General features: G+C 32.0%; 4 protein-coding genes across 4 annotated transcripts in view; 3 read left to right on the top strand and 1 right to left on the bottom strand.

Annotated features, from left to right (window-relative positions):
- Positions 1-1,768: 1,768 nt before the first annotated feature.
- Positions 1,769-4,748, bottom strand: HELRODRAFT_184069 (hypothetical protein; the record flags this gene model as incomplete). Its single annotated transcript, XM_009015360.1, has 9 exons — positions 1,769-2,020; positions 2,138-2,200; positions 2,485-2,565; positions 2,746-2,820; positions 3,087-3,169; positions 3,267-3,367; positions 3,859-4,013; positions 4,255-4,422; positions 4,524-4,748. 9 exons carry the CDS (start codon positions 4,746-4,748, stop codon positions 1,769-1,771), a joined length of 1,203 nt encoding a protein of 400 aa, XP_009013608.1.
- Positions 4,749-7,680: 2,932 nt separating this feature from the next.
- On the top strand, positions 7,681-11,379 carry HELRODRAFT_184070 (hypothetical protein; the record flags this gene model as incomplete). The annotated part of the gene is made up of 6 exons (XM_009015361.1): positions 7,681-7,786; positions 8,046-8,206; positions 9,396-9,591; positions 10,130-10,358; positions 10,755-10,902; positions 11,245-11,379. 6 exons carry the CDS (start codon positions 7,681-7,683, stop codon positions 11,377-11,379), a joined length of 975 nt encoding a protein of 324 aa, XP_009013609.1.
- Positions 11,380-12,011: 632 nt separating this feature from the next.
- Positions 12,012-13,634, top strand: HELRODRAFT_184071 (hypothetical protein; the record flags this gene model as incomplete). Its single annotated transcript, XM_009015362.1, has 4 exons — positions 12,012-12,127; positions 12,429-12,493; positions 13,096-13,239; positions 13,492-13,634. The coding sequence occupies 4 exons, from the start codon at positions 12,012-12,014 to the stop codon at positions 13,632-13,634; spliced, it is 468 nt and encodes a 155-aa protein (XP_009013610.1).
- A 120-nt stretch (positions 13,635-13,754) lies between these two features.
- Positions 13,755-15,291, top strand: part of HELRODRAFT_184072 (hypothetical protein) — a gene marked incomplete at both ends in the record, with an annotated part of 8,761 nt that continues 7,224 nt past the window's right edge. Inside the window, 4 exons of the mRNA XM_009015363.1 lie at positions 13,755-13,914; positions 14,267-14,512; positions 15,000-15,121; positions 15,181-15,283. Of these exons, the coding sequence (XP_009013611.1) occupies positions 13,755-13,914; positions 14,267-14,512; positions 15,000-15,121; positions 15,181-15,283 (631 nt within the window). The remainder of the gene's footprint in view (positions 13,915-14,266; positions 14,513-14,999; positions 15,122-15,180; positions 15,284-15,291) is intronic.

Raw genomic sequence — 15,291 nt, forward strand, 5'->3', positions numbered from 1 at the left:
GTCGAAGAATGAATTTAAATAAAGATTTAAATTGTAAAAAGTCAGAGTATTAGATATAGTTTGACATTATGCAAATATTTATGTCAAAATTGTACTTAAATCTATTAATTCATCTTCCCAAAACCGTCCAAAAATTCATATGTTCATTTTTTCATTTACTCAATTAATCATTCATTCATTCATTCAATCATTCATATTCTGTGATTTATCTGTTCGGTAATTCGCTCATTCATTCATTTTCTCATTAATTTACTCACTCATTCATTCATTCACTGACTTTCACTCACTCACTCACTCACTCACTCACTCACTCACTCACTCATTCATCATTAAATCACTCACTCACTCTCACTCATTCAACACTCATTCTTCACTCCTTCATTTAACAATAACTCAAAATGGTTATTTACTATTCTTGTGTTTCTCACTCCGCCACTGATGAACGCTCCGGAAATGGTCAGAGAGGTTTTCATACGGTTCGCCCAAGAAATTGTTCACCTCATTCCAGGCAGAAGTCGGATTTTCTATTTCGGGCTTCATTTGAAAATAATAATTCCATCAAATATAAGAAGTTAACAAATTATAATAAAGGCCAGCTCGATGGTGTAGCGGTAAAGTGCCTGGCACTACTAATACTGTGACCGCGTTCGATTACAAAGAGATCCCCGCTCATCACGTGCACTGTGTGTGTGATACGTTGTTTCACATGTGTTTATATCCAGGCACTGTGTGTTTTTTGCTGATACCTTTGAAAATTTTAAAGAGAGAGAGAGAATGGTAATAGATGATGAATAAATGAACAAATAGATAAGCAAGTTTAATGAGTATAATAATTTTCTGTGAATAATCTTTATATATAATTGTAATTATTATTTATAACATTATTTATATCATAATACAATCGTAATATCAAACTATCACAACATGATACTATCATAACATGATACTATTACGTTATTATCAAACTATCATAACAGGATACTATCATAACATGATACTATTATGATATTATCAAACTATCATAACATGATACTATCATGATACTATCGTGATATACTATCATAATATCATACTATACTAGATTGCGAAAAAGCAAAAATATGCTTCCCAACCAATCAACTAAATATGAAACCGTATAAAAATGTTGTGTAATAATAATAATAATAATAATAATAATGACAGTTATAATTTTAATTAGAAAAAATAATTTATTGACATCAGATGTTATTAATAAATGAATGAATAAATATAAATTTAAATGAGAGAATATTCCAAAATTAATTTCCTCTCCATCTGCAGTTTTACTGCGTTTTAGCACCAAGAGGCTATATTTACGTCTTTGGTCTTTCTTTGTGAATCTTTTGAAAAGCTGGCTGGGCAATTAAATGTTGTTGAAAATGTTTATCTTCTCGAATGTTAACCATCTTACCTCCACTAAGCTTACAACGTATTTATTTTATAAAATTGAGTGTATATTTTCTGGTTGTTATTTTTCATTATTCTTTTATTATTCTGGTTGTTATTTTCCATGATTTCCTGATATGTTTGACATTCTACTATTAGCATGTGTTGGATTATTAGCTTTCTATACTTTTCTCACAAAGTGGAGGTCTTGCTTTGTTTAACACTCATGAATTGGTAATTTTGGTATGACCGATTTTTGATCTATTTATCGTGTTTAGGTTAATTTGACTTAGCTCATTGGTTTTGCCATTTTTGGATTTTTTCAATTTGGGCTATCGATTTTCAAAACTTTTTTTTTCAATTCTCAAAACTTCTTTGAGAAAAATGCTATCTTGTTCCATTCCTTTTGCCATTTTTCATATGTAAGGTCGTTTGTCTTCACTCTTATGTTGTGATGTGGTTTTAGAAGGGTCGATGGAGAGTTCAAGTGAGCACGTGATGGTAATTGATCTACTCTTTCGGTACCTTCGATTCCAATGCGACTAGGGATCCAGATTAAGGTTAGGTTACTTTTGTTACTTAGTATATTAAGAACTTTGCGCTGCATCTGAATTAACTGTTTCAATGTAAGGAGATTTGACAAGGGAACTGTGAAAATCTTATAGTTTTTTCCTGTTGAGTTATATATGGAGGATAATGAAAATTAATTTGTTGAAATGTGAAAAAAGTCGACCTGTATTTTCAATACGAACGGAGGTTTGATCTTCCTAGTTTTAAGATCATCCCAGTTTATAGTCTGAAAAATTGTAATAAAAGATTAGTTTTGCTCTTAGTTTGGATGATGAATTGATGAATAAGTTAATGTTCGGCGAGTTAGCTCAGTCGGTAGAAGTGCCGTGTCTCGCGTTGCTATAGCACGATAGCCTGGTTCGAATACTGTCTATCTTTCAAACTTACAAATTACCATAGGCGTTCGGTGTTTTTGCATATATGTGGGATGGTACGCAAGTAGTTCTGCGTATGTTAAGGTTGCATAATGATGGATAAATAATGTTTAAAGAGACGTAATTTTGAGTAAACTTTGTAGAACGGGTGGACAAGTAGGGCTGAAATCATGTTTTCTGATGAGGCCAACGTAGTGACTCTATGCTTTGGAAAGATCTTATTGGGTGTTGTTCAATTTTATTCTATTTATCAATCATTTAAAAATTATATATTATTTCATTTCAATTCAGTCGATTAATTTATTCATCCATTAATTTCTTTATCCATTTATTCACTCGTTCATTCATTCATTCGTTCGTTCATTCATTCATTCATCCGAATTTAGAAATTACCAACCAACTCGAAGTACTTCAAAGAATTGCTCGACAGTGAAGAGTTTTTCCTCGAATAATCAGGCGCGGTCATCACGAACTTTCGCCATTGAAATTATTTCCATCAGTCGTAGATTAATTTGAGAAAAAAATTAATTTCAATCCAATAATAATTGGATAATTGGATTGGATAATGAACATAATTGTTATTATAGTTATTCGTAATTAACTTTTGTTCGATCAAAATTATAAAACTTTCGACAACACGCAAATCCGTCTAAAACTAAGCATCACACAAATTGGATGCGACAGACTGGAATCGAACCCGGTCACTGCGAGGTTCAGTTGTGATTTTGAAAAAGTTACCTCCCCTGTCAGTAGTTCCCATGTGCACCTTCCAAGGTCCTCGAAGTCGATCAGCTGGTCCATCTTTAAAGTTGATCTACGACCTGATTGAATTAATGAGTGAGTGAGTGAGTGAGTGAGTGAGTGAGTGAGTGAGTGAGTGAGTGAGTGAGTGAGTGAATAACTAATTATTAAATTGACCAGTTGATAGTCTATCAGGTGGCCTATACTGGCTCACACCAAAATCCACCAGCTTGATGTATCCCGATCCATCTACCAGTATATTCCGCAGTGTTATGTCTCTGTGTGGGTTGGTTAATTGGTTGCTAGAATGGTCGGTTGGTTGAATCGTGTGTTGAAAGGTTGGTTATTGACTAGTTGGTTGGCTAGTTAGTTAAATGGATGGTCGGTTGGTTGGTTAAATGGTTGATTGGGTGATTGGTTGATGAGCTAGTTGATTGATTGTTTTCATGATTGATTGCTTTTCTGGTTGCAGTGGCCTAGCTTATGAAAAACAAACCATCAATGTCAAGTAAAAAAATTAGGGTTTTTTTTCAAAGAGTACTAAAAATTTAAATTTCAGTCATAGTGTACCAATGTTGGAACTGCCCAAGGCTCATTGTATAGTTTCAACGGCGAGTGTGGTTGGTTGTCTAGCTGGCCAATTGAATTTTTTGTGTGATAGTCGGTCGGTTGGTTGGTCGACAAATTAAATTATTGTTTGAAGTGTTTGTTTTGATTTGTTAATTAGTTGATTGGCATCAGTAACCAAAAGCCCAACCAGAAGACGAACCTGTGGAAGATGTATATTGAGTGGAGATACTGCAATGCACTCAGAATGCAAGCGCTATAAAAAACCGCCTTGACCTCTGAAAACTTTTTTGCGAGGTTTACCTGTGAGGCCAGGGATATCGAAGGGATGTACTCCATCACGAATCCCACGTAACCCTAATTCGGATGAGGATAGAAAAAAAGAGTTAAATTCAAACTGAATTTAGTTTGAAACTTCTATCTTCTAAAAAAGTGTTTTAAAAAATAATTTCCACGCATAACTGCTTAACAAAAGTTTGAAATTCTAAAAAGAGGAATTTTTTTTTGGCGGATATATATATAATTTATATAATATATATATATATATATATATATAATCAGAAATTAGAGATGAAAATTTAAAAAAAAAGTATCTAACATTGACAAGTATGTAGTCAAAAACCTTCACAAGAAATGAACACCCTTTGGTTGATATTTTCTGCAAGACTAACTTCTCGTTCAGTATCTGCGTGTAATCCGATCTGGATATGTTCACCAGCTTTATGGCATAGAGAGTTTTATCGGATTGTTTCTTTACTAGAAGAACCTGATTTGTGAAAACGTGAGAACGAGTTTACAAGCCAGTAATTTGTTATTCACTTGAAGGAGTTAATCCGTGAAATATGAATATGAATGTAGCCAACCCACCACTCCAAAACTTCCTTTATGAAGTACAGACTTCAGTTCAAACTCTCCGATGAAGAGATCAAATTTTTTTAGGGATTGTCTTTCAAGCTCTCTCTGGTGCTCAAACTTCAAATCCTCCAAAAGTTTTGTCCCCCTGTTTCCGTAGCTGGGTGCAGCTCCGTTGGAGTGGCGGTTGGATGAGAAGCGGGTGCGGTATGGCTCGATTACTCTCAGTTCTTTCGGCATTTTGCTCATTATTGTCGGATTTGTCTAGTTAATATGAAGTCTTATAAATTATTATTGATTTATTATTTTTTTAATTTATATGTGTTTCAATTGAAAATAATTTTTTATTATTATTTTCCTGAAACTAAAAACGTTTGTTATTAATGATAGTCGATTGTTTACATACCTATACTATCTCGACATTACAATGAAATTGTTTTTCATGTAGATAAAACATTTAACTCCTAATAAGGTTATAAAAATTATTGGATTTTGAATGATTTTGGTCAACAGAACAGAAAAAACTCTGCCGACAAATATTAAAGAAAAATCAGGTAAAAATTTGTTCTAGTATATCACCACAAAAAGGAAAAAAATATATATAATGAGAAACGCAAGCATGTGATGTCATTGTGAAGTAAGGTTTGCTCAAAATAAACAAACAATGATTTTGAATATTCCAGAATAATGTTGCAAGATTTAATGCTATAAATTTATAAGAAATTTATTTAACTGAATTTTTGACACACACACACATCACACACACATACACACACGCACATTAATTCGCAAGAGAGATAGATGATAAAGAAACCACAAAATTCAAAATTGAATAAAAAGTTGAAACGATATAACATAAAAACTAAGGTGTGATTCTATATATCACAACAATATTTATTAAGCTTATTATAAGGCTTCCATCCTCCTTCTATTTAAACTCAAAGCATAGCTTGTAGGGCTATTCCCACATGAAATACAACAATGCAATATTGCAAGTAGTGTTAAAGAAAATACAAAATTTTACCAAACAACAGTGAAGAATCGTTGTAGTCAAAACGATATCGCAAAAAGGTTTACTCACATTCTCGTCAATTTTATTTTTAATATTTGATCTAGTTATCCAATTTTTCTGGTCATATTGATTGGTTAGCCTTTTTACTAGATGGTTTCACGCATGTCTTCTGGATTGTTGAACATTTGCATTTGAAGTTATTCAATTTTAGTGGTTGTCAACTTTCTTTCGTAGTTGGAACCCTCTGATCTGATTATGAACTGCTTAACTTTAATTCAGCACATGCTACGTCTGCTTTTGAGAATTGTTTTAAGAGTGAATATTTAACAATAATAATTTTCTAACAATTCTATCCTGCACGTTTTTGTATCTTTAATTGAAAGATTTAAATCTAGGATCAAGTTGTAACCATGATTGGATACATATGGAGAAATAGATATATATCATATCCATGGTTGTAACTGTTGTTTATGTTGAAGCATATTTTGTAGGCCAGAACCTTTTCTATACATTTTGGCATTTAAATGATTGTGTACTTTGATGTTCTTGATTTTGAATAGTTTATCGCGGAACACTTGATTCCTTGTTAGCAGCTTGCCTTTAAACTATCTCTAAGCGCTATTTTAATTATTGTTATCTAGATTTTTTTTCAAGAAGTTATGTTTACGTTCCATGTCTTTTTATCTCGCTTTTTGGTTTTTTCCGGTGGTTTGTTTTTTAATTTGTAATTTTATAAAAAATAGATTAAAAATTTTCAGGAAATTTTTTTCAAACTTTTTGTAATCTTTGGTGTTTTTTCGCTTTTTGCTACGTCATATGTTTCTGTTTGCCTTAAGTAATTTTGAATTTTTTGGTTTTATTTTGTTTTTGTTATATAATTTAATCATTTAAAACAATTTTTATACTTTTAAATGACTAATAAATTATTATTTTATAATTAATTGATCTTGATTAATAGTTTATTAGTAAGTGATTTCATCCTAAAATTAATTCCATATAATATTAATTAAATAAATAAGATTTTTTGGCTAAAAATAACAAAACTTTATTACGATTGAATTAATTTTCATTACGTGAGATGCTCTAGATTTGAACTTCGAAGAATGGATAATAAATTTCCACTGCTTCATTTCGTTTTCTTGGGTCACTTGCATTGTCTGGATGCCTTGCTGAAATTGAAATATCCAGGTATTCCTTCTGAAACCATCAACTTTTATTGTAATACTTTTGCTATAAATATATTTCAAAACTTTTTTTTAATTCCAAGAATTCGTTTATTCCAGAAGAAAAACTTCAAAACTTAAAAAGGCAGCACAACTTATTTGGCGTGACAAATTCTAAATGTAGTATTAATTAAATTTTAATTTGGAGATTCAACCAGTAAAAAATCTTTATATATCTTTCAATTTAGTATATTTTACTTACGACTTATGAACAACCCAAAAATTTATTAAGCTTCTACCCGCTGATTTGAATAAAAAATTCCATGGTTAAACTTAGAAAATTTGTTGAAATCAAATTTTCCTTTAAAAAAATTTCATCGCTTTTTATTTCCTTACGATCAATTTGCAAATGCTTAAATATTGACACAGTTACAAGTTAAGTGTGTCAAACATGACAGTATGAGTACGTTCATTTATTTCCAAACGAAAATGAATAAAATTTTATTTTTAACGATATTTTGTTTTTTTTTTAAATAAAGATTAATTTGGGAAATATATAAAAAAAAATTTCAAATATACCAGATTACGTTGGATGCATTGTGCTACACGAAAATTTTTTCAAACCCAAAAAATTTAACGATAGTGATTTGTTACAATGTGATAATTACACGAATGTATTTAACCAAGGAGGGAAATTCAATGAATATATCGCGTTTTCGGTATGGTTTTATGATGGTAATTCAAATAAAGTTTTATCAGTTTTTTTATGTGTTTGTGTGTGTGTGTTTGTGAGTGTGTGTGTGTGTGTAAGTGAGTGTGTGTGTAAGTGAGTGTGTGTGTATATATGTGTGAGAGTGAGTTGTTGTGCGTGTGGGTGTGTTGCTTAAAGGGTGTCAAAATTGGATGTCTATCATTTTGTATTTTTATCATCAGCACTACGTGATACGGTGATGCATTATGGTAAATTCTACTTTTAAAGACAAACAGAAGCGTTAAAATGTGCCAACTGACTCGGTCCGTTCACGTTTCTGTCATGCCCTGCTTGTGCACTGGCACTTGTCCTGAAAAAAGCTTCGGTTTAACTCCAAGATTAGTCATGAAAGGTGTGGTGTGATGGTGCTGAATAATGTTTTTTGAAAAAATGTTGTCGCTTAACTTTTAAAACATTTTTTGTCTCACTCACTATACTTTTTTTCATTGTTGAAATAAAATAATTTTGATTTAAAAATTTGAAAAAATAATTTGCGTTGGTGCAAATACATTTTGTTTGTTGAGTGTAATAAAACTATATTTGATAAAAAAAACTACTTTTGAAATTGCCATTAATATCACATTGTTCGTTTTTTGTTATTAAACCTTCAGTACAACCGGTCAATATTCGTCCTTATAAATTGGGTCTCCTTGGTACCTACAACTATTTTGATAATGTTAGAGCCGTTAGACTAAAAAATAACTTTCCTATCACATTGAGCATGTGCATGGAATTCTGCTTGGAAACGAACAACCCTTTCTCACGAGAACTGGTTAGATTTCGTTCAGCTTTTAATTCGAATATTTCATTCAGAAAATATTATGATAAAAATAATTTTAAAACCAGTTTAAAAAAGCGACAAGATGGTGTAACGGTTAAGGCACTTAGTCCTGATGATGAGTGAATTGGAGCGTGTTTATATTTGCTCTGTGTCGGAGCGTTCTAGAAAATTTAAAATTAAATTAAGACAGTTAAAATAAAAATAATAACACTAACAAACAAACTATAATAAAAGCATTAAAGAGCAACATTCAATGTGTCTGAAAATGATTTAAACGGATCATTTGATGAATTGCTTTCACAAGATTTGTAGGTTGATGAGTTTGCGTCAGCTCTAAACTCAACTTTAATAGGACACCGTCAACAAACACACGCCAACAATGCATTATTCGCTTCGTGAGAGCTCCCACCCGCGTTGCTCTTTATCCGGAGAAGCAATAGATACTAAAAGAAACTGTCGCCGCGTGGAGCGTCAATAAAAATATGAAAAATCAGAGCACAACTTCGCAGCAGCAAAAATGCTAACCGTGTTGCTCGTGATGCTTTTATGAGGTCTAGGATTGATTCTATTAAGAACACTCACAGCGACTGCAGCAGCTCTCGTGATCTCTGGCATTCTCTTAAAAACATTCTTTACAAACGAGCAGATCATCATTTTTCTGATGCTGAATCTCTCACTCTTGTATCTTCTTTTGCTAAATTTTCAAGACAAAATAAATTCTATTTATCATCTATTCCTATATCTATTGCTTCTTTTACTATTTTTTTCGTCAAATCATAGACCTCTTTCTTCCTCTCCTTTTTTTTCTTTTTCAATTGTCACTACAGGAAAAGTTTTACAGTTCATCTACTCTTTACCCAACAGAACACCTCCACTTGACATTATGCCAGTTTTTATTCTTAAAATGTTCTCATTTTTATGCTCCATTATTATCTAAGCCCTGCAATCTTTCCCTAAAAAACAGCATTTTTTTAAAGATAGCTCAAATTTAACCTGAACAGCATTTTCTCACCTTTTTAAAGATAGCTCTAAATTTTACTGAAAAGACCTGATCTTGATCGGTCTAACTACCGCCTCATTTTCAACCTTTTCTAAATTACTTGAACGCAAAATCTTGAACAGGATTCTTACTCATATTATTTCATCTCTAAATATTTCTCATTTTTAATTCGTTCACAAGAAATATTATTTCTGTAATGGTCATCCTGGATCTGCGGATCCCGTTAATCAACAGATGCTTATTGACAGACTTGAGGCAAAGTATGGCATCACGGAATCTGTCCTTGGTCCCATTTTTTCTACTATTTACACCTCTCCTATTTCTAATGTCATTAACACCTTTGGCTTACTTTTTCATCAATACGCCGATGACACATGTCTACTAGCTAAAATTCCCACCTCTAATCATATATTTTAGCTTGACAACTTTAATGCATGTACTGTGGCCATAAATGACTGACATTTATCAAACTTTTTTCAGCTAAATCCCTACAAATCTGAAGTAATGTTTCTTGGTACTCCGCAACAGCATATCAAATGTTCACCCTCATCACACGTTCTCTTGGCTGATTCTTCTCTTCCTTCAACCGCTAAAATTAAATTTTTAGGCTTGACTTTTGAATTTTCTCTATCTTTTAAATCTCATGTCTTAGCTTTGATCAAATTTTGTAACTATTATATTTGATGTATTCGTCATATTCGTAATTTTTTTACTTAATATAATGGTTCAATGGTTCACTGGTTCAATGTCTTGTACTACCCAGTCTAGATTACTGAAATTTTCTTTTCTACGGTCTTCCCTCGTAATTTTTAACTTTACTTTAAAGAGCTCAAAAAAGAGTTGCAAAATTTGCTCTATCAGTAATTTGTCTGAGCGCAGATTTTGATATACGATTTCTGATATTTTCTTCATAGCGTCTTCTGAGAGATTGTTTCAGTTTGATAGGAAATCTGTCTATGGAGTTAAACTTACCTTCTTTACAAAATGGCTTGCCTGCCATCATTTGACAACAATCAGCTATCAAACATTTAAGGAAACGATTAAAGCACTTCTTGTTTATCCAGGCCTACGGAAACGTCAAAAGTCATCGATTCCCCAAGCGCTCCTAAAGCTATGCATTGGAAGCAGGGCCGGCATTAGGCAGTAGGAGACCCTAAGCAAAGAAAATTTGGTGGCCCAGGTGACATCTTTTTAAAAATGTGCACAAGAAAATTTTATACATTTAAAAAAATTTCAACCTGAATACGTTTGTTTTATGATAAATTCTTGCTGCATTAAAAAGAAAACAGTTAGGTATATAAAATTAATTCATCAAAGTAGGATTTCTAATGCAAGCCAAAAGAAGCCAAATTTTACAAATTATCTTCCATTAATTAAATTTCATCTAAGAACAGTTGTAACCTATTTAAATTAAAGTTGTTTCAATCTGCACTGCAAGGCCTCTAAAAATTGGAGGCTCTAGGCGACTGCCTGGTTTGTCTATGCCTAAAGCCGGCCCTGATAGAAGCGATATAAATTATTAATAATAATAACTTAAAGGCTTTATTGCGAGCCAATAGGGACCTCCTTAACCCTAACGGGACATCTCTTTAGTTTGTATAACCGAACCAACCTCTTATCCAAACTAATTTGTCACGGGGTGGTCCATGTAACCGGCTTCTACTGTATACGAACGCATGCGAACAAGGTTAGATTAAAGGTAGGACACACTGTTCCGGGGTTTTCACATGAAAGAGGAGCCCCGCAAAAAGAGTACCTCAATAAGAAAAAGAGTGTTTGTAATAATAAAAAAAATAGTTGAAATATAGAATAAACAAGAGTCGTCAAAAAGATTATATTGGTATGTTGAAGTTGAAGATTAGCAAAATGATAAAGGGTTTCACTAAATAGTTGAGGGCCTTTATTAAATAGTTATAGAGGGTTTTCTACTTTTTCATAGCACTCAGGGACATCACACACATAAAACATTGTGTATATCTAACAAAAATACACATTTTATTTTATAGATTGTGAACTATATATTTCATAGGACAATGGTACGTGTGTTTGCATTCCTGAGCTACCGGAGAATATTGAACTAAAGTCATCAAAAAACACTGATCACATGATAGCAACTAATTGTAAAAATTATGAAAGTATCAGTATAGGAAATAATTATTGGTAAATAATTTTTTTATTAAAATCATTTTTTGAGTATCTTTTAGATGTATGAAGAAATGTTTAAATGGAAATTATTGCAATATTTTTGAATGCTTGGAATTATTAATGTATTTTTTGATTGACTGATTTATTTTATTTAAATATAAATTTTGTTATTTTGGCAGGGTGAAAAACATCTAAAAAATAAATTATAGAGCAATACTAATGTTTTTCGTCAAATTTGAATGAGCCAAAAAAGAGCCAGAACAGATGTAAACAGAAATATAATAAAGTATTTTTCTTGAAAAGGCAAATAATGCAAAAATGGCTTACACAATCTGTTCTCCAAATTGCAGATTATAGAAAAAAAGCAAAACGCAAAACAGATATTCAGGAAGCTCAATACACAATTTCAAAAAACTACAAGAAAAGGCAAAGAAGCCGAAGTAGACAAAATACGTAAAGATTGATGACATGAATAGGATAGAAAAATTACGAAACATATACATGATCAAAAATTGAATAGCTGGAAATTTTACACCAGTTTAGCTCACTTTGTGGCAAAGAAGGGAGTGACTTATATATAAAAGAGAAGATGAAAAAAGATAGAAGGAATATACAGAGAAGCTCTATAAAAAAATATACAGAAGTCGAAAGATGAAGAAAATGCTGGAGACAAAGGCAGAACTAAAGATCTTGGAAAGTGAAGTACGGGTCAGGGTTAGAGCCGGATTTAAGGTAGGGCAGGGCAGCGCACTGACAGGGCTGTTGAAGTTATTGCTCCTAGGCAACCAAAAAAAGGGCATCATTTTTTGTAAATAAATAAGAGCCTGTACTAAATAAATAAGAATTTTCACTTTTTCAATTTCTTAGGCTTTACCAGCTTTAAATCTGTCCCTGGAAGAGTGAATTTTTGAACAGCGCCTCTTTAATTTTTATTAAAAAATCAATTCAGTCGTCAAAGTGAAAAATGAATTTGTTTATAATTTAAAAATTTTTTATCTTCATGGATTTTTATTTTGAATTTATAAACAAATGCACTTATAAACATGTATATGTTCATTTCATGAAAAGGACTGAAGAAATCTGCGGATTCTCCTACCAACGTGGAGGACCTGAATTAACGTTACTCTATGGAGGTGATGTTCACGAACAACGACGCATTTTAATTTAATAATATTCAAATGTAAAACCAGTCAACTGCTCATTATATGTCAATGCTAGGGCTGAGCATTTTTTTCACATTTGGTGCAAGTTCGGCAAAAATTTTTGCCGGAGACGAATTTAATTCTTCTTATTTTTACGTAAGCTTCAGCAAAAATTAAACGACAGTTTAAAATTTTTTCCAACAAATTATGCACAGTCAGTGCATAAAATTATTTTCAGCATTTAGTAGTAGTTTGTACATGGTAAAAAATAGACAAACAAATTAAAAATAGCAAAAATTTGCGTTAGATTTGTTATAATTTTACAATATGAAAAAAACATTTGACTTGAGACGAATTTAGGCAATAGTTGAAAAATAGAACGTATTTGATGCACAAATTTAGCCTTGGTTTTGGCCGAATTTGCGATTTTAAATTCGGCAAAATTCGGCTTCTGTACAATACATTCGGTACAGCCCTAGTCATTAAACATCCTTTGAAAGTTTAAACAAATGCGAAGTTTATCTAACTTTTCTATTTTTGTTTTTAAATTCTCTCAAGCTTTAATTTCCTGAAAAATCCCAAATTATTTACAGCGCGTTTACTGATGTATCTGGATGATGGCATATCCTCTTATTCCCATTGTAAAGACTACAATGACTATGACTATCATCTGACAAACAAGTGTCCTTCACTTCTGTGCAAGAATGGGTGGAAAGGGAAAGATTGTAGAACGAGAGGTTTTATTTTTGTTCTCTTTAATGGTAGTTATATCTTCAAAGAACATTTGTTAAATGCCCACTACAACTTTCATTATTTAGTCATATCCATACATTATCGCTCTTTAAAGTTGTTGTTGGTATACTCTAATCATTTAATTTCTTTTATATTTTTTATTCTATTTATTATTTCGCAATAATTTTTTCATCACCATGTTTTTAGTCTAACGTTTTTTAAAAGTTTGAAGAAATAAATTTCAAATCTCTGTCTAGATTGCTCTGTGAACAACGGAGACTGCGGTCGCAGTATGAAGTGTGAGGAGGTGAACATTGGAATGGGCGATGTTGGTTGGAGATCAGTATGTTCCTGTCCCTATCTGATGTACAAAACTGCTCTTAACAAATGCCAACGTTAAGCATATAAAAATCAAAAAATAAATTTAGAATTTTAATTTTTAATCGCAATAAAAATTACAGACTATAAATTATTCAATCGCCTGCCACCTAATGTGAATGTTCGTGAAAGATGTTCGACTATGGATTTAAGTCGGAATGAATATTCAGAAAATATCTTTCAAACACACATCAATATTGTTAGTCCAAAGGATCAGAACCCATATTGTTACGTTGATCTGATGAGTCTCTATCGTGTGGGAAGGGTTTGCGTCCAGAGCATACTCGCTCAAAACTCTTTAAGTCGGTTCTTGTTATAAGTTTTGTTTGGTTAATTATACAGTTTTTCAAATAATTTTGTTCTTCTATTTGTAAAAAAAGTTATATGTATATGTTTATGTATCAATTTCTTCGAACATGAACTCAAACTTTCGACGCCGTTCATAACGAATTGTCGACAAATTGAACTAATTTGCACTTTCTTATAAGTGAGAGTATCGCTGTAGATTTTTGGTTATACGATGCTCTTTCATGTTTTAAAGTTTGAAAGAACTGATTAACTGTGTGGATATTTCAAATTTTTCAAAAGATTTTATTCATTCAAAATATAAAAGTCTTAATACAATTATATATTTGTTTTTATCATAACTTTCAGAGCTTGACAACTTAGACAGATTTCATATCAAACTGAATCTAACTCTCAGAAAAATCCGTAATAAAGATATAAGAAATCTTATTGAAACTTGCGCTCAGTACCCTGGCCAAGCCCTACACATCACTTGGCCAATGTGCGTAGACTGTCTAGACTTCGAACTCGAGTCCCGGTACGTATTTCTGCATCTATCCAATGAACGCTATGAAAGAACACTCTTTTTTATGTTTATGGAAGTCTACGAAGCTGGTACGCCGATTTCGTTTGCGTTTGTAAGAGAATGATTCAATTATCAATAAGGAATTATGATGAGCATAGTCAAATATCAATAATATAAAATTAATTATATTGATAACAAAAATCATTAATTTAGATGTTTTTTTAACTTGATCCTTAGGCTACTTTGGCCTACGAAATCAAAATAGTTAAATAAATAATATATTAATTAATAGAAAAAATTGAAAATGTATGAAATTCTGAACTGATATTTTTCAAGGTTGTCATATAAATAACGGAAATTGCGATGAGAAGCACTTATGCAACGAAACATCGGAAGGGGTTAAATGTGTCTTGCTCGGTCCAAGCAGATCAATATCACCGATAACTTCAATGTCCTCAGGCTAGCGGAAATCTCATTTTACTATTTGTCTTGAATTGCTAAGTCCGTTAAAAATCATCAAAAATTTAATTTTCTTATTTTCAAACATCCTGTTGACCCTTCAAAAATAAACATCAGATGCAATTTATGGCTGCTTTGGTGTGTTGGAAGAAGGCCATTTGCAAGAACTCTATGGCTTGTCGTACGTGGATTGTGGAAAACAATGCAAATCAAAAAATTTCAAATTCTCTGCCGTCAAAGTTAGCAATTTTGTGTCTCTAAATCATTCGGAAAAATTCATTTATTGAAAATTTGATAGGCCGAAATAGAATGCTACTGTTCCAATGAATTTGTGGTGAATAACCAGATTTCTATATCGGAGTGCAGAAAAGGGCACTATAAGTACTATTTAGTATATGATGGTACGCTC

The sequence above is a fragment of the Helobdella robusta genome (assembly GCF_000326865.2).
Source record: "Helobdella robusta unplaced genomic scaffold HELROscaffold_151, whole genome shotgun sequence".
Lineage (NCBI taxonomy): Eukaryota > Metazoa > Annelida > Clitellata > Rhynchobdellida > Glossiphoniidae > Helobdella > Helobdella robusta.